This window comes from Ceratotherium simum, chromosome 20 (genome assembly GCF_057802395.1).
Source record: "Ceratotherium simum simum isolate JZ-2026a chromosome 20, ASM5780239v1, whole genome shotgun sequence".
Taxonomy (NCBI): domain Eukaryota; kingdom Metazoa; phylum Chordata; class Mammalia; order Perissodactyla; family Rhinocerotidae; genus Ceratotherium; species Ceratotherium simum.
In genome coordinates, this window is record NC_141919.1 from 52,100,434 (window position 1) to 52,119,805 (window position 19,372).

Sequence of the window (19,372 nt, forward strand, 5' to 3'; positions counted from 1 at the left end):
AAATTAAAATGAAAATATTCTGTAATCAGGCAGCAAAGAACGTGGCTGTCCTGAGCAAAATTATGTCATCAAAATTTTCAAAAGCACTGCATTTCTATGATGCAAGTGCAAGAACCAGAAGTAATGATCATCTGTTAGAGGTATATTTGAAATCTGAAATCAGTTTTTATAAAACTGTATATTCCAGGTTCATGCATGTCAGTTGACGACCAGTTTCATTCAAATGATACAGCCCTTTTCACATGTGTTTCTGTGTGTGTGTATCTGTGAGTATATATACATATATATGTATGTATTTGTAGGTATGTGTGTGTGTATTCACATATATACACGTACCAGGAAGACATAAAATAAAAATACAGATTTGGTATATTTAAATTTTGACTAAAATTTCAAATAAATTTGCTTTTTCACTGTTCTATTTTCTGTAAATTATTTATAAAATGACCTAAATATTAAATAAAATACAAAGGGTCTATTGGCCCCAGCTGATAAAGGGTGTTGATTATTTTTCCCTGTCTGCTGAATCTTAGTGTCATGTACCTGTGTTGATCATTGTCCTCAGTGGTTGGGGACCATGCATTCCTTTCAAGCACACATGGAATATTCATGAAAATTAACCGTGTGCTTGGCTATAAAACCTCCACAGATTTCAAAGGCTGAGTTCTGTTGACTATAGACAGTTAAGGTAGAAGTCATTTACAAAAAGCTAATTAGAAAAAGTCTCCTACATTGGGAAATTTAAAATAACTTCTAAATAATTTACAGCTCAACAGAGGAATCTTAATGGAAATTAGAACATACTCAGAATTAAATTCTAACAAAATATTTTAAAAATTGCGTAGTATAGTTAAGATCGTGCTTCAGGAAAGAATAAAGGCTCAAAATGAATAAACTAAGACTTCAACTTAAGAAATGACAAAAATAACTACAGAATAAACCCAGATAGGGTAGAAGGAAGGAAATGAAAAGGAGCATAAACTTATGACATGAAAAACATGCAAGTAGTGAGGATAATAAAGCCCAAAAGCTGGTTCTTTGTAGAGTCAAATACAGTCATGCGTCGCTTAACGACAGGGGTATATTCTGAGAAATGCGTCGTTAGGCAGTTTGGTCGCTGTGTGAACATCATAGAGTGTACCTACAGAAACCTCGTGGAGTGTAGCCTACTACGCACCTAGGCTTTATGGTGCTAATCTGACGGGACCACCGTCAGATATGCGGTCCGTTGTTGACAAAAGCTTTGTTATGCGGCGCATGGCTATAGTCAGACTTCTGACAAGATTAATCAAGGGTGAGGGAACAAATAAACAATATTCAGATTGAAAAAGGAGACCATGGTATAAATTCCATGGAGATTGAACTGGTAGGATAATATTAAGATTAACTGATGCCAATAAATTTGAAATTTTAGCTGGAATAGATAAATTTTGTTGTTAGTGCCGTGGAGTCGATACTTCCTCCTAGGGACCCTATATACAGCAGAGCGGAATGCTGCCCAGTCTTTCTGTGCCATCCTCTCAGCTTCCTGCACTATGTCACACGATGCTCCACTGCTGTTCCTAGGGTTTTCATGGCCAGTTTTTTTGGAAGTGGGTGTCCAGGTCCTTCTTCCTAGTCTGTCTAGTCTGGAAGCTCTGCTGAAGCCTGTCCACCGTGGGTGACCTGGCTGGTATTTGAATCCTGGTGGCAGAGCTTTTAGCATCACAGCAACACGCAGCCACCACAGTATGACAACCAACAGACGGTGGTGTGGTGCCCTGACCAGGAAAGGAGCCTGGGCTGCGGCCCTGAGCGCTGAGTCTTAACCACTCGACCTGCAGGGCTGGCCTGTTCAGGAGGTACGGATAGTTTTGAAGGGATCTAGCTGATACACAACTCACAAATGTACCGTTGATAAAACTTTGCATGCTCGTCCTGAGGTTGCGGTTACTCTTCACTGTCTTCTCTTTCATAGTTGCCCTTGTTGCACCTCACAGCAGGCAGTCCTGATCTTACTTTGCTTTCTTGCTGCAGGGAGAGAAAAAAGCTGCTACATTGCCAAAAAAGGGGTCTTTTAAAATACTGATATTGAGAGTTTCAACTGGGATCCTATTCTTTTCTGGCAGTTTCCAATTCTTTGCTTTCAACATATTGTTTTTCCAGTTTTATTGAGCGATAATTGACATATATCACGTATAAGTTTAAGGTATACAGCATGATAGTTTGATTTACATATATTGTGAGATGATTACCACCGTAAGGCCACAGGCTGTGTGGTACTATCTTATGGAACCACTATGATATATGTGGTCCGTCACTGAAACGTCGTTGCGTGGCGCATGACTGTATTATAGCCTTACTGTAGCTGAGGGGAATGATTCTCTAAGGAGGGATACCATTGATGATGCTAGCCAGGAAGAGTGGCTTCCTGGAGTTGCTGGAGTGATGTCCCTGAGGAGATAAGAAGGGATGGAATCTAGTGCCCAAGAGGGACATTTGGCCTCGGTCATGAGTTAGTCTATCTGTAGTAACAGGAAGGGAGAGCAGAGTGTATGGGTTCAGATCCTGGTAGGCGGGTAGATTTGGTGGTGGGTGCTGGTGGGATTTCTCTTCTGAATACTTCTGTTTTCTTAGTAAGCTGGTATTGGATTGGGTAGGAGGTTTTGAGGTTTGAGGAGAGAGGGATGTTGTGAAATGGACTGTAAGATGAATAGGAGAGCTAATGGAGGAGGGAAATACAGTAGGATTGCCAGGCAGTGAAAGGGCTCACCTGAGGGGAATGGTCATGGACTTAGAGGATTTAAAAAGGTAAAAAGTATTTACTTTTTTGCTTTCTAAATAGTGAACTTAGACAATAAAAGGACTGGGGAATACTAGGCCTCGAATAAAACTTTGGATGCTGTCATATAAAAAATTCATGATCTCAGAAGGAATAGAGGTGAAACTTTATTTTTAGGTTCTATGTGTTCAAGGTTCCAGGGTATGTTTCCAAAGTAAAACAAAAAGGATATTAAAATTTTTAAAAAGTAGTCACAAGGTTATGAATGTTTAATATTCCATGGAGAAAGGTAATTATTTCTACAGTAAACCTTGAATCTTGAAGCGGTCTCACATGGTTGTGTGGATAAGGCTGCCCTCAATAACCAGAACATGTCTTTCACATCTCTCTGCTGGGACTGGTGTGCAGTGAATGGGCTACACCTGTCAAAAGCAAACCTGGATTCCTTTTAGCTCTTGACCTGGCTTCCAGCAGCCTAGTCTCTTTAACCTGAGTATGGTTTTCAGAGTATGCTGTGTGGTCACAGAGTCAGAATGTTGAGAAAGCCCCCCCGCATCAGAGCATTAGTTGGTGTGTTGGAGGGCTCCCTAATGGTATAACCCACTTTGAGGCCGGAGGACTTGATGGACCCCATGATGCAGTTACAGGGGACTCCTTCAGGACCACCTCATCTGGAGTCCCTATCTCTCCCATCATCTTTCTCCTCTTCATTGCTTTGCTCCTCTTTTGTCTATTCCTCTCCCTCATATTGCACATTTAGCTACTTTTATTAACCAATATGTATTAGCCAACATGCACTAAGCAACATTTTATATTCTCAATTTAAAATTATATTCTCAGTGTTAAATGACAGTGAGTTGAACCATTATTTCTTTTAACAAATACATCCTACTAGTTTAGAATTTTTTTTGGCCCTACTAACAGTTTTATTCCATGATAAATTTTAATTCTTCATGGCAAAAATTAATTATGAAGATGTATATTGAGGCATCCAAAAACATTTAAAGACTAATAGATTGAGTACCCACCATATAACTTAAGCAATACAATACTACAAATAAGATTAAAGTCCTCTGTGCCCATTGCCAATCACATCTCTCTCCCTCCCTCCAAAGGTCACCACCAATTGAATTTGGTATTTATAATTTCCATGCATGTTTTATATCCCTAAATAGCATTCTTGTATTAAAAACTTATGTAAATGGTTATTATCCTATGTATCTTTCTGTAGTTATATATAATTATAAATTACATGTATTATATTAACATATATATTAATATATAATTATATGTATTATATATCCTTCAACATTGTTAGATTTATCCATATTTATACTCTTAATTCCTTCATTTTTACGCTGTACGTATAACATTCTGTTGTATAAATATGTCCCAGTTTTATTAATAATCATTTTGATGGATATTTACTTCCAATTTTGTGTTATTTTTTGTATGTTGCATTGAATGTTAATGTACCTATTTCCTTGGGCTTATGTTTGAGAGATTTTCTAGGGTATATATACCTAAGAACTGATGAGTTGTGGGATATGCTGTCAACTGCAATTCTCACTCCACTGGAGGTGTGTGGGCTCAGAATGTCCCAGCGTCAGCTCCTACTAGATACTGTCTCTAGTCATGATCAGTTTATAATGAACTAATAAGAGAGGAAGTAGCTGAGTGTGCACCTTCTATGCTGTAATTTTACTTTGATTTTTGTCTGTTTATTTAAGTGGGGGCCTACCTTTTCTCGGATAGTTTAATTTTGTTTAAAAGGATGTCTTTGTTGAGCCACAGAGTAAATGATCCCTTAAGGAATCCTTATGTGTACTTTTCTCAGTTCCAGAGTTATTCTCTCATAAACTCATAATTATGAAATTGTCTGTTTGTTCATACTTTAAAGCCGGTGATTCTCAAACCAAGGCAGGCGTCCACGGAGTCAAAAGGATTTTCATAGCAGTAAGGCGTGATTTGCCCTTTTCGCTGGGTGGGCGTTTGCACTGATGGGGCAAAAGCAATGGTGGGTAAAACTGCCAGCCTCTTTGCAAGAACCAAGGAAGTGGCATCAATCTGTAGTCATTTATGTTAATATGAATGGGTTTATTTATGTTATTAAGTGAGTAAATAAATATTTCACAAATTTTGTAGTTTCAGATAGAGTAGCTAGTGATAGATGTAATCTAAACAAAGTCTCTTCTTCTAAGAGTGTAAAGGGGTCCTGAGACCACCAAGTTTGAGAACCACTACTTTAAGCACATGGTAGATGTATGAACAAGCAAATATTTAATTCTTCCTGATGCTGGTCTTTGAGAAGGAAAAGTTAACAGATTAACAGATAAATTCAGTGAATCTTCAAGTTATGTGTGAATCTTAAGTAAATTTTCAGTTCATTGCCTTAAAATTTTGTTTATAACTAGACTATATTTGTAAATAAAATACTTTACAGGTGCTGACCTTAAGGAAAGAGTCAAAATGAATTCCAGTGAAGTTGGTCCTTTTGTCTCCAAAATAAGAGCAGTGATTAATGAAATCGGTAAGCACAATTAAATTCTCCTTTTAGCATACTGAAGATGGCCTTAATGTCAGATTTAAAAAGTTGCGCACTGTCTTTATATAAACTTTGGCAAAAAAACTTAATATATAATTAGATAAGCATGACCTATATAGCTGGTTGCTGTAAACCGGCATGTAATGTATTTAATTTTAAAAATTGTGAAAAATATTTTATAATTAAAGATATCTCCTATGTATGATAACATGGCATATGAAGGTAGTTATTAGAAAACAAAGAGAATAATTTGGCATCAGCCTTTGATTTAAGTGTCTGTATCTCTTAAATAACTGCATACCCAAACATATTTATAGATTTGGAATTTTTTGGTTTTTACGTAAACTAGATCATGTTATTTCCTTAGAATCACAGACTTCTGTGTAATATTTATATCTCAGTACATATCAATCTGCTTTATTATTAATACTTTTTAATATATTGCTGCATAGTAATCCATGGCATAGTCTTATCCAGAATTTTAAATTATTTCTTAAATTTTAAATTATTAATGAACATTTAGGGCTTTTTGTTGTTGTTGTTGTTCAAAATAAAGCAGTGAATCTTTGTACCCAGTCTTTTAGAACGTTAGTATGTGTACTTATAGGATGAATTCTAAACATGGAATTGCAATTCTAAGTATCATGTGTTCATTTTACATTTTAAAAAATCCTACCAGATTATATTCCAGAGAGGTTGTAATAATTTATATTCCCATTAATTACATGACAGTAGCTGTTTCCTCATATTCCTGACAGCAGTTAATGTTGCTATTTTTTAAGTTTGCCAAGGTTAAAAAAAAAAGACATCTTAGCATTTTAATTTGCATTTCCTTGTGTGAATGCTTGTGTGATGTTTTATCTTTTCAAGTAGACTTGCATTTCCCCTTCTGTACATTGCCCTTTCACATCCTTCATCTTCTTTTCTAGGGCATAATTACTTATTAATTTAAAAGCCATTTTTATATTAATCTTTTGTTGTTAAATGTATCACAGATATTGTCTCCTAATGTGCCACCCTAATTCAATTCCAGTGGCTTTAAATGGAAAACTTTTAATGTCTAGAAGGTACTAAGTTCCCTTCACTGTTCTTTTTGTTTTTCCCTTAAAGATTTTCTTTGGTAATTCTCACACATTAGTTCTTTCAAATGAATTTAGAATTGTTAGTTTGTAAAGCAAAGAGAAAAAATACTCTCGTGGGACTGTGGGTGGAATTCCTCTCAATCTTATTTAGAAAGAATTGACATTTTTATGATATTGAATCTTTCCATCCATGATGTGCATGGCTCTCATTTTGAGGGGGGTCATTCATTTTTTAATGTCTTTCAAGAAAGTTTTCTTCACATTGGCCTTGGTCTTGTACCTTTTTTCTTCCTAAAATTTATTCATAGCTATTTTATAGCATTTATTTCTTTAAATGGGATCTTTTCCCTCCATTTCTGTTGAAGTCTGGTTATCATAGGTCTGTAGGAAAATTATTAAATTTTATGTGCTTATTTTATATCATGCCAATTTACTAATTACTTGTATTATTTATTATTTTTCAATTTTCTTGTGTTTTCCAGATAAAAAGTTCATTATCTATAAATAAGGCAATTTTAATCTTTTTCCCCCCAACATTTTAATCTTATATATTTTTCATATATTTTTGCATTGGCTAAGTCCCTTGGTACAATATTCACTTGTTGAAGTGGGCGTGTTCATCCTTATCTTTATTTGACTTTGACAAATACTTTTAATATTTTTCTAGTAATTATCAAGTTCAGGGAGTTTTCTTCTATTTCACCTTGTTAGGAGTTTGTTGCTGTTTTTAATCAGGAATCAGTATTAAAGTTTGTCAACTGCTTTTTTGATATATGTCAGGATTACAATTGGTGTATATTAGAATTTATCTCATTTAGCCTTTATATACTAAATCGTATTAGTAGACTTAATAATGCTGCACTGGCCTTCTATTACTAGAATAAACCCTACCTGGTCATTGTGGTTAGTGGTTATGGTGGTTTTTAATCTACACTGCTGGATTCAATTTTATATATTCTGATATAATAAATGAGACTGATCCAATTTTGTTTTTTGTGTTACCCTTTTCTGGTTTGGTATCAAGGTTGTACAACCTTCATAGAATGAGGTGAAAAGCTTTCCATCTTTTTCTGTGCTATACAGGAAAATCATCTGTTATTTGAAAGATTAGTAGAATTTGACTAGGTAACATCTTTTGGCGTCTTGTGTGGTTTTGCTATTGTTGTTCACTTATATATTTTTTAGAGCTAAGTTTTAGAATGTATGTGTTTTGATTCCTAGAATGGTGGTTGTTGACTTTCTACATTTTTTTATCCCGTGCTGGTGTTATCGGGGGCTCTCCTCTGCTTTTCTTCCCAGCTTCAACCTCATGGTCAGATGTCTCCTAAGGCAGAGCGTGGACATGGTTTCCATGTTGGTCAGAGAGGTTGATCTTGGAAGTAAAAGTTGATGCTGTCCGTAACTTTGTATATAGTCAAGCGATGCATAATGACATTTTGGTCAACTATGGACAGAATATACAATTGTGGGCCCATAAGATTAGTACTATATAGTCTAGGTGTGTTGTAAGCTATCCTGTCTAGGGTTGTATCAGTACACTCTATGATGTTCACACAATGACAAAATTGCCTGATGCATACATGACTGTATATGCTAGGAGGAGTGGCTAAGACGGGTCCAATTGTAAACATTACCTTGATGTTTCTTCCAAGCCTCTTTCTATTTTATTGATTCTGAAATTGGAATTTTTCTGGGACTTTTTAAATGAAGAACGCTTTCTGTTTTTGCAGTGGCGTTTTGTTTTCAGTGATTGTAGCTGTAGCATCTCTGTTCTGGATCCTGATCCAGTCTACTTTTTCCTCTTCCATGAGTTCCCCAATATTTGTTAATGATAATTTTTATTACATTACAATGGACATAAAATTTTTAAGTTGTCTTTTGTGATAACTTAATGAGAGTTTGAGAGGCGGGTAGAAACTGCGTCTCTTGATCTAATCACTCATTTAATATATTAAACGAGGGACAGGCAAGTTTTTCTTAAAGACAGATAGTAAATATTTTAGGCTTTGCGGGGCCATTATGGTCTCTGTTGCAGCTACACAACTTTTTTTTTAAAGACTTTATTTTTCTAGAGCAGTTTTAGGTTCACATCAAAATTGAGGGGAAGGTAGAGAGATTTCTCATATACCTCCTGCTGCCACATATGCATAGCCTCCCCCATTTATCAACATCCCCCACCAGAGTGGTACATTTGTTACAACTGATGAACCTACATTGAATCATCATAGTCACCCAAGTCTACAGTTTACATTAGGGTTCACTCCTGGTATTGTATATTTTATAGGTTTGAACAAATGTTAAATGACAAATATCCATCATTATAGTGTCATACAGAGTATTTTCACTGCCCTAAAAGTCCTCTGTGCTCGGCCTATTTGCCTCCTCTTCCCTCTCTAGCAACCACTTTTACTGTGTCCACAGTTTTGCATTTCCAGAATGTCATATGGTTGGAATCATACAGTATGTAGCCTTTTCAGATTGGCTTCTTTCCCTTAGTAATGAGCATTAAAGTTTTCTCCATGTCTTTTCATGCCTTGATATCTTATTTATTTTTGGCCCTGAATAATATTCCATTGTTGGGATGTACCACAGTTTATTGATCCATTCATCTACTGAAGGACATCTTGATTGCTTCCAGGTTTTGGCAGTTACAAGAAAGCTGCTATAAACATCTGTGTGTAGATTTTCGTGTGGACATAAGTTTTCACCTCCTTTGGGTAAATACCAAGGAGCACAGTTACTGGATTGTATGGTAAGAGTCTGTTTAGTTTTGTAAAAAACTGCCTGTCTTCCAAAGTGGCTGTAGGATTTTGCCTTCCTACCAGCAGTGAATGAGTTTCTGTTGCTCTGCATCCTCATTGGCATTTGGTATTGTCAGTGTTCCAGATTTTGGCCATTCTAATAGGTGTGTAGTGGTGTCTCGTTGTTTTAATTTGCATTTCTTTGATAACATATAATGTGGAGCATCTTTTCATATGCTTATTTGCCATCTATATGTCTTCCTTGGTTAAGAACTTTGGCCCAATTTTTAATCAAGTTGTTTGTTTTCTTATTGTTGAGTTTTAAGGGCTCGTTGTGTGTTTTAGGTAACAGTTCTTTATTAGATGTGTCTTTTGCAATTATTTTCTCCCCGTCTGTGGCTTGCCTTCTCATTCTCTTGACTTTACCTTTTGCATAGCAGAAGTTTTTCATTTTAATGGAGTCCAGTTTATCCATCATTTCTTTCATAGAAATGTGCCTTTGGTGTTGTATCTAAAAAGTTATTGCCATACTCAAGGTCATCTAGGTTTTATCCTATGTTATCTTCTAGGAGTTTTATATTTTTTTGCTTTACAGTTAGATCTGTGATCCATTTTGAGTTAATTTTTTTTTTTAATAATTTTATTTATTTATTTATTTTCTCCCAAAGCCCCAGTAGATAGTTGTATGGTCATAGCTGCACATCCTTCTAGTTGCTGTATGTGGGACGTGGCCTCAGCATGGCCGGAGAAGCGGTGCGTAAGTGTGCGCCCGGGATCGAACCCGGGCCGCCAGCAGCGGAGTGTGCGCACTTAACTGCTAAGCCATGGGGCTGGCACCCATTTTGAGTTAATTTTTGTGAAGGGGGTAAGGTCTGTGTCTTGACTCATGTTTTTGCATGTTGCTGTGGCACCATTTGTTGAAAAGACTATCTGTGTTCCATTGTATTGCCTTTGTCCCTTTGTCAGAGATCAGCTGACTGTATTTATGGGGTCTGTTTCTGGGCTCTCTGTTCTGTTCCTTGATCTATTTGTCTATTCTTTTGCCGGGAAACACACTGTCTTGATTACTGTAGCTTTATAATAAGTCTTGGCATTGGGTTGTGTCAGTCCTCCAGCTTTGTTCTTCTCCTTCAATATTGTGTTGGCTATTGTGGGTCTTTTGCTTCTGCATATAAACTTTAGAATCAGTTTGTTGATGTCCAGAAAATAACTTACTGAGATTTTGATTGGGATTGCATTGAATCTGTAGATCAAATTAGGAGGAACCAACATCTTGACAGTATTGTCTTCCTATCCATGAACATTGAATATCTCTCCATTTATTTAGTTCTTCTTTGATTTCATGCATAAGTTTCTTAGTTTTCCTCAAATAGATCTTGTATATATTTTGTTAGATTTGTATCTAACTATTTCATTTTGGGGGGTGTTAATGTAAGTGGTATTGTGTCTTTAATTTCAAATTCCACATGTTCATTGTTGGTATATAGAAAAGTGATTGACTTTTGTGTATTTACCATGTCCTGCAACCTTGGTAAAATTGCTTATTTGTTCCAGGAATTTTTTTTGTTTATTCTTTTGGATTTTCTGCATAGTAGACGATCATGTCATTTGTGAACAAAGTTTTTATGTCTTCCTTCCCAGTCTGTATTACCTTTTATTTCCTTTTCTTGTCTAATTACATTAGAAAGGACTTCTAGTGTGATGTGAAAAGGACTAGTGAGAGAAGACATCCTTGCATTGCACCTCCCACTCAGCTTTGACATATAGTGCTAAAGCTACACAGACTGTGTAAACAAATGTGTGTTTCTCTGTTCCAGTAAAACTTTATGCACAGTGAAATTTGAATTTCATATAATTTTCATGTATTATGAAATAGTATTTTTAATTGGATTTTTTTCAGCTATTAAGAATATTAAAAAAAACCTTGTTAGCTTACAGGTTGTACTAAAACAGGCACTGGGTCTAATTTCCTTCCTTCCTCTCTTTCTCCCTTTCTCTCTTCTTCCCTCCCATCCATCCATCCATCCATCCATCCATCCCAGGTGTCTTCTTTTTTTCCCTGTTTTTTGGAACTAATGCTAGTCTTTCACTCTTTTTGTTTATGTATTTTAAAAAATCTGTTGACTCCTAGTTCTAATTTGGACAACTTGCTTCATGTTTGGCTCAGGCCTTTTTATTGGTTTTTGCTTTTCGGAGATTTAAAGGTCTTAAGGCCTTTGTATCCTTTGATAGGGAGCTTAAGATGTTGTTCATGGAACAGGAATGGAGCGTAAGACTTACAAATGAGGTGGAGGGTGGAGGGAGTAGGAAGAAAAACAAAACAAAAACCAAAAGGAAGTTCATCAAGTCCTGAAAAAATGTAAAGAGGACAAAAGCATATTCTCAGGGCAAATTAAATAGTAAGATGTTGAAATAAGTCCAGTAATTACCATTAATGTCAGTTGATTAAACTTGCTGTTAAAAGACAGAGATGCTCAGATTTGATTAAAAAATTTAAATCAGCTGTGTATTGTTACTAGCTGCATCTGGTGTAGATTTTTTTATTCCAGGAGATTACTAATCAAAAGAACGAGTTAAGTAAGTATGCACTTTAAGATAAAAAGCTTTATTAGTAAGAGAGTCACTACATATGATAAAAGGTTAAATTTTTCAGGAAACATAACTCTAAACTCGTATGTACCTGAAAAGAAAGATCTCAAAATATATAAATAAAGCTATACTGGATATATATAGGATAAACTGGCAAATCCTCCATCATTATGGAAAATTTCAATCCATCTTTCCTAATTTATCATGAGGTCAGCAGACAAAAGTTAAAAATAAAGATATGAACAGCATGAATATCAAGTTTGATTTAATAGACTCTTAATCCCAAATTAGAGAATATGTATACTTCTCATGAATATGTGAAACATTTACAAAAATGTATCGTGTTCTGGACCCTAAAATCTCTGTTAAATTTCAGAAGATTAGTACATAGAGACCATGTTCTCTGTCCACAGTGCAGTTAAGTTAGAAACAAAACTATACCTAATATAGAGATTTAGAAACCATATATTTGTAAAATTAAAAAGAACTGTTAAATAACTCATGGGTCAAAGAAGAAATTATTATGGGAAAAAGTTCTAAGACTGAATGAATATAAAATCACTATATATCCAAATTTTTGAGATTTGTTTAAAGTGATAGTTTGAAGGGAATTCATATCCTTGAATGCATAGATTAGCAAGGGAAAACTACTGACAACAAATAGCTAAGCTTTACCTTAAAAAGTTATTTTAAAAAGTTGTAAATACAAAGAAAGCTAAAGGGATACAAGGATCAGAAATTAGTGAGATAGAAGCTGGAGATGCAGTGGAGATGACCCGCACAAGGCCATGCCTCTGAACAAAGGAGAGTAAACAGCTGAAAACAACCAAACTTTAATGACAGGAGAATGGATAAATGTTTTGGTGTATCTGTACAGTTGGATTGTAGACAACATTGCAAATAAATGAATAACTTACGCATATAACAATATGGATGAATCTTTGAAACATGTTGAATTAAAACAATATGATATAATTTTTTATAAAACTAAAAGAATGCAAAACAGTATATAGTTTAGAGATGTGTAAGTGTGTAATGAAATCACATACACGTGCACACAGGAAAAATATGCGGATGATACACACCGACTTCACGTTGGTGATTAATTTTGGGTTTGGGAATGCAGGTGGAAGCTTAGGTAAAGGACACGTGGGTGGTGGATAGGGTATTAGTTCTGACCTAGTTCTTACTTTGGTGATTTTAAGGGAGTTTGTTATTATTACGCTTCATTACACGTATATGCTACATATATTCTTTATATTTGCCAAGTTAGATCAAGCAGTTTTTAAAAGATTCATGTCTTGAGTTCTGCAAACATTTGTTATTTTTTGAATAATTTTCTATGTTCTTTTCCTTGTATTCTTATTTTTAAAAGAAGCCAGAATTCTAGACTTTTAGAATATATTTCCTAGTTTTAAGGTTTTTCAAAGGAGAAAAGGTTTTTCTTAATATCAAACAAAATTGGTTTATGGATCAGATTCTGCATATAGGCTTCCACCTTTCTCTTGGTTCTTATCCACTAGTTCTCCTCACATAGTTAGTTCATTTTCTGTAGAGAAGGCCTTCCTGGGGTAATTTTTCCTTCGGGAGGAAATGGCTGGTGGATGGTAATGGATGCTCGTGGAGGAGAATCCTGCATTGTACTCATGTGGCTTTTTCATATACAGATGTGCTGGCACCTGTTCACATGGACCCAAGAGGATTGTTAAGTTTTCAGGAATTTCGTGAGCTGGTTGTCACAACCATAGACATCTTGAAATTGGCCATTGTAGCAGCATCAGTAATGGTACAAATCAGGGTCCATCCTGCCTGTTTGATATCACTTTTCTCTTTTGCCCCATTATATTTGCATTTTCCACAACTGAGGATCTTTCTCTGGGGTCTGGAGGGCGAACGGACTTTCTTCTTGGCCATGGTGACTACTCTGCTCTGCTTGTTTTTAGTGAGAGAGAGTCTGTAAGGAACTTAAAGTTACTGGACTCATTTGAAAGCTGTTCTATTTTATCAAAATAGAGATCAGAAAGAAGTTCTATGTTTTATTCACTCACTAAATTCCTTAGTTTACTGTTCCTAGCTTCTTAGAAAGCCTCTTCTTAAAAAGTAAATTTAAAATCCTAGAACAAAATTTTGCTCTTTTTCAAAGGAAAAAAAAAGTCATATGGCTCTTTTTGAGATGTTTCATTCTAAAGAAATGGTGAATTCTCAGATTTCTAAAAGGTAAATCATTGTTAGAAGTCCCCTTCCCCCCTTCAACTGTGAGACATCTAGGTTGAAAGCAATAACTGATTATTTTGAAATATTTGTTTTTACGTGCCATCAAGTTGGCTCTGACTCCTGGCAACCCTGTGAATGAGTGATGTCCTTAATGTGCTGTCCTCAGCAGCCCTACTCAGCTCCTGTAGACTCATGCCTATGGCTTCCTTTATGGAGTCAATCCATCTCATACTTGGTCTTCCTCTTTTCCTGCTGCCTTCTACTTTTCCCAGCATTATTTTCTTTTCTAAATCCTGCCTTCTCATGATGTGCCCAAAGTAGGACGGCCTCAGTTTTATCGTTTTTGCCTCCAGCGATAGCTCAGGCTTAATTTCCTCTAGGACCCACTTGTTCGTCTTTCTGGCAGTCCAGGGTATCTGTAGAGCTCTCCTCCAACACCATATTTTCAAATGAATCAATTTTCTTCCTATCAGCCTTCTTTGCTGTCCAGGTTTCGCACCTGTACATAGTAATTGGGAATTCGAGGGTGTGGATAATCTTGGCCTTGGTCTCTAATGACACTTCCTTGCACTTGATCATCTTTCCTAGCTTTTTCATTGCTGCCCTTCCCATTCTCAGTCTTCTCTTGATTTCTTGGCTACAGTCTCCATTTAAATTAATGACTGAATCAAGGTAAACAAAATTTTTAACAATTTCAGTGTCTTCATTGTCTATGTTAAACTTGCATAGTTCTTCTGTAGTCATGATTTTTGTCTTCTTGATGTTCAAGTGTAGTCCTGCTTTAGCACTTTCTTCTTTCGCTTTCCTCAGAAGTTGTTTCCAGTCATTGCTGCTTTCTGCCAGTAAGAGGGTGTCATCTGCACATCTTAGATTGTTGATATTTCCTTCACCAATTTTCACTCCTCCTTCATCTGAATCTAGCCCAGTTTGTCGTATGATATGTTCTGCGTACAGATTAAACAGATAGGGAGACAAAATGCACCCTTGTCTGACACCTTTGCCTATGGGAAACCTTTCTGTCTCTCCATATTCTGTCCTGACAATGGCTTCTTGTCCACTGTACAGGTCACACATCAGGACAATCAAGTGCTGAGGCATGCCCATTTCTTTCAGAGCAGCCCATAGCTTTTCATGATCACAAAGTCAAAGGCTTAACTGTAGTCTATAAAACATAGACTAACCTTCTGAAATTCTTTGGAGCACTCCAGTAGCCAATGAATAATCGCAATTAGATCTCCTGTGCCTCTCCCTTTTCGAAATCCAGCTTGGACATCAGGCATTTCTTGCTCCATATAAGGTAAAAGCCTTTGTTGCAGCACCTTGAGCTTCACTTTACTTGCATGGACATTACAGCAATGGTCCTATATATAGTTACTGTATTCCTTGGCATCTCCTTTCTTGGGGATTGGGATGTCTATTGAGCATTTTCAGTCTGTAAGCCATTGTTTTGTTTTCCATGTTTGTTGGCATATTCTTGTCAGGATTTTGACAGATTCAGTCTCTATGGCTTGAAATAATTCTATCAATATCCCATCTATCCCTGGTGACTTATTTCTTCCCAGTACTTTCAGGACAACTTTCACTTCACTTTCTAGAATTACAGGTTCTTCCTCAAATGTTGTTTACGTTATATTTTGGCACTATGATTCTTTGAGTACTCTTGTTCAGCTTTACTCTGATATTTGATGTTAACAGTTCGTGGTCAGGACCACAGTCTGCCCTGGTCTTGTTTTGGCAGAGAGAATACAGCTTCTTCATCTCCTGTTTCCAATTACATAGTCTATTTGATTTCCTGGTGATGTCCATGTATACAGTCGTCTGTTCAGTTGCTTGAAATATTAGGCATCAGCAAGTCAGCATGGATGCCTAGATGTGAAATGATACGGGTCTAATAACAGCTGTTGTACCTTAACTTACCACCCCTTTGTGAGCTGCACAATGTGCACCTTCCTGCTGGTTTTTACTTGGGGCAGTGGGCACATCGTTATTAGGACCACCATTGTGCAAATTAGCGATACAGAATATGGGCAGAAGTGTTAATTACTTACTGATGGCCATGCTTGTCTAATTAGATGATATTTCATGAAGAGCTAGAAAACATTTTTAGAATTTTCTCTTAAGGAGAAACTCTGAGGGGGCAAGCCCAGTTCTCTCAAGTTGAGGCCTCAAAGAATTGCTTCCTACTGATAAAGAAATATTTAAAATAGGTTTTCACCAGAATTGTAAATTGTAGAATTTAGTGTGATGTGGATGGTATTTTTGTAAATGATTTTTCATAGTAATCTTTTCAAATGCCAGGCATTTCCAGCTTCCTTTTCCTTTTTTCTGATGAAATAAAATTGCAGAAGCTTTAATTTAGCTATGTAAATGCAGAGCTGAATTTGCATTGAAATACAGGTAATTATGTTAAAAGGGATGGATTACAAAATGCATCTATTTAATAAGCATCTTTTTTTCTTTAGATTTTGTTATACTATAAAGTTTTATAAAAGGAAATAATTTAATTTTGAAAGTTTTCAAATTCTCTGATTAGCTTTCCTTCATATGATTGAAAATCTACTGTTCATATGTATTTTTCTATCATAAAAAGCTCTCTCTCCAGTTCAAATACACAGAAAATATTTTTGTACACAATGACAGAATTCTGTATGAAAAGTCTTATGTAAATTTTATGAGATAAACCTCAAGTAGTGCTTCTCATTTATTTTACTTCCGTTAGTGTGTTTTTGAATTTTAGAATTGAGACACACTTGAATTTTAGAATTGAGAGACTTAAAGCAATACAAAATATGTCACTAATCATTTAAAAAAAAAGAAAAACCCACCACATATAATAGAAGCACACTCATGTCAGATTTTTATCTTGGCTGCCCTTCTGCAGAGGTTTGTTATTGGGATCAAACCCTTTCCTGCCTCGACCTAGCTGACTTTGTACAAGAGAGTATTCTTTAATGTTTTGGTAACCACATCGTCTTTCTTTGTGTTGTCTTTATCCTAACCTGGAAGTTACATTATATTTCATAATGTAAAGTTGCTCTTATGATATCAGAACATTGGCTCAACTTAACATTTTCTCAAAGACATTGCCATATTTATTTTGTTGTAGAAAAGTTATATGTTATATGTTACTAAAATGTGGTGAGCTTCTATGAATTGTTTTGCTGTATGTCTATTGAGGCATACCGTATGAAAATGTCTTGATCTGGAGGCAAAAGATGTGGATTCTAGTCCTCTCTCTACCATCTGCTACTTTTCCTATCTCCTCCCTGTTGTGAGAACACAGTGGGTTTTTTCTTCACCTGTTCCTAGTATCTAGCATAGTACCTGGCACGTGGTGGTGCCCCGATTGAAAGGGTAAATTGACTGGGATCCTCTTGGTGTAGACATTGAGCCAGGCTCTGCTGCTTTCCTCTCATCCTCAGATTGGATCCTTTCCTGGAATCCCTTTCTGTCTGCCTCTACCTAAAATTCCAAGAGTCATGCCTGCACTGGCCTGAGTTTGATCCTCTTTTCCACCCCAGTTCATGTTGCTCCTAGGCTGTGACTGAGGATGATAGAATGACTGCGGGTGGAACAGTTTGATATTTATTGTGATTCATAATTAGGATAGCTGCCCCTTTGCTAGATGGGAGTGGGAGGTGTAGCTCAGGAGCTCAAGTTTGAAATGTGAAGGTATTGATGCCTAGTAGACGTCTAAGTGGGGATGTCATTAGGCACCTAGATATGAGTTTGGAGTTTAGGGAAGTAATCCAGGCTAGATGTAAATTTGGGAGTCGTCAGAATGTTGATGCTGTGTGAAGCCTTGACACTGGGTGAGGCACCTGGAGAGTTACTGTAGAGAGGAGAAGGTCTGATGACCCTGAGGCATTACGTTTCAAGGCTGGGATGAAAAAGAAGAACCAGAAAGGAGACTAAGAAAGATCAGCCAGGGTAGGGAGGTAGAAAGAAAACAGTATTCTGAAAGCCAAGTAAAGAAAGTCTTTCATGAAGGTGGGTTTGATCAAATGCTGCTGACAGGCCAGGTAAGGTGAATGCTGAACAGTTGACTACTAGATTTTGCAACATGGTTGTTACTGGTGACTTTAACAAGTACCCTTTTGGATATGAGTGTTGGGGCTATGGATGCTGCTTCCTTGGCTGGCAAACCATGAAAAAGCTCCATTCCTTGGGCAATTTTGGGAGGCCACCTAGTCTGACTGTTGGGCTTATTGGTGTAGGTTCATTTGGAAAAAACTAGTGATCTGTAACTTATCCTGGTAATGGATAAATGCTTCCCATAATTTGATTTCTTATAAATAAACTATAAATGAGAATATTTGGAAAGTTTTTCCTCAAAAATATGTGTATACCTTTCTATGAAGCATAACATCTGATTTATCATGGTTATAATAGTCTCTAACATAAGATTCAGAATTTTTGAATATGAATAAAGTATGAATAATTTTTTACTGAAGTTTAAAGTGTTACATTTGTCACTTCATGCATTTAGTCATTATATTCTTTTTAATTACATAAAATGTTTAAGAAATGTGCTTGTAAAGGTAAAAATCCACATAAAACTCTTCCTAGTATTCCGTTTTAGGATTTAGAGATTCTTGAGTAATGAATACAGAAGAGCTTGCATATGTTCCAGGTATATCCCTTTTAAGCTTTCCATTTGATTTAGAGGCATCTGTTACTTATTCATAAAAAATCCAGAGGTGATTGACTTTTTTGAGTTTAGTAGTTTATCACCATTATACAATTCAAAGCTTTTTCAGATATTTCATTTTTGTTTTACTTTACCTGAAATAAAGCTTATTCTGAAAATACTTAATTAGTACCACAGTGACTACTATAATACAGTTTGAGAGATTATGTGCTTGATTTTCCTTGCTATTGCCTAAATGATTGTTTGACTTTATTTCAGATGTATTGTGTTAAGAATTGTTTAGTAAAGAACATTTTCAAAGTTTGCAGAATTGTTTGTGGGTCTGCCAAGTTGACCTGAAATGTTTATGTTCACTGTGCATTTTGTTTGTTTGTTTGATGGTCAAGGAGATTTTTTAAATAAGTAATTAATTTAATTAAACTGGATGCAATCCAGCATGTATTTTACTTTATGTATTTTACTTTTTTTCCCCCTAATTTGATGTAATAACTGGAAATTGGAAGTGCTGACTTAGGTATGTGGAAGATTGATTGATGGAACACTCTAGTTAACTGTCTTTATTAGTTTTCCATGAAATAACTTCCAGATCTCAGTTTTAGTTTTCTTTATCCCTTGCCAAGAATGATGGAAAACTGACACAAGTGTCTAGGAGTCAGTTGTTTTCCCTCATGAGTTGTTCTCATCCGCTGCCTGTTGAATCATAGTTTAAGATGGAGTTAGACTTCTATGGTATCGCTCCTTCCCTTTCTGAAATTTTATTGCCTTTGCTGACTTTCAGTGGGTGTTGAT

General features: G+C 36.0%; 1 protein-coding gene across 6 annotated transcripts in view; it reads left to right on the forward strand.

Moving 5' to 3' along the window:
- AUH (AU RNA binding methylglutaconyl-CoA hydratase) overlaps nucleotides 1-19,372 on the forward strand; it is a 164,573-nt gene that overhangs the window by 38,843 nt on the left and 106,358 nt on the right. For 5 of the 6 annotated variants that reach the window (XR_015555478.1, XM_004428318.2, XM_087444768.1 and 2 more), the window contains one exon: nucleotides 5,205-5,291. The exons of the other annotated variant lie outside the window; for it this stretch is intronic. Coding sequence is in view for 4 of the 5 variants with exons in the window: in XM_004428318.2 (XP_004428375.2) it covers nucleotides 5,205-5,291 (87 nt within the window). In the remaining variant the exon portion in view is untranslated. The remainder of the gene's footprint in view (nucleotides 1-5,204; nucleotides 5,292-19,372) is intronic. 6 annotated transcript variants of the gene reach the window in all.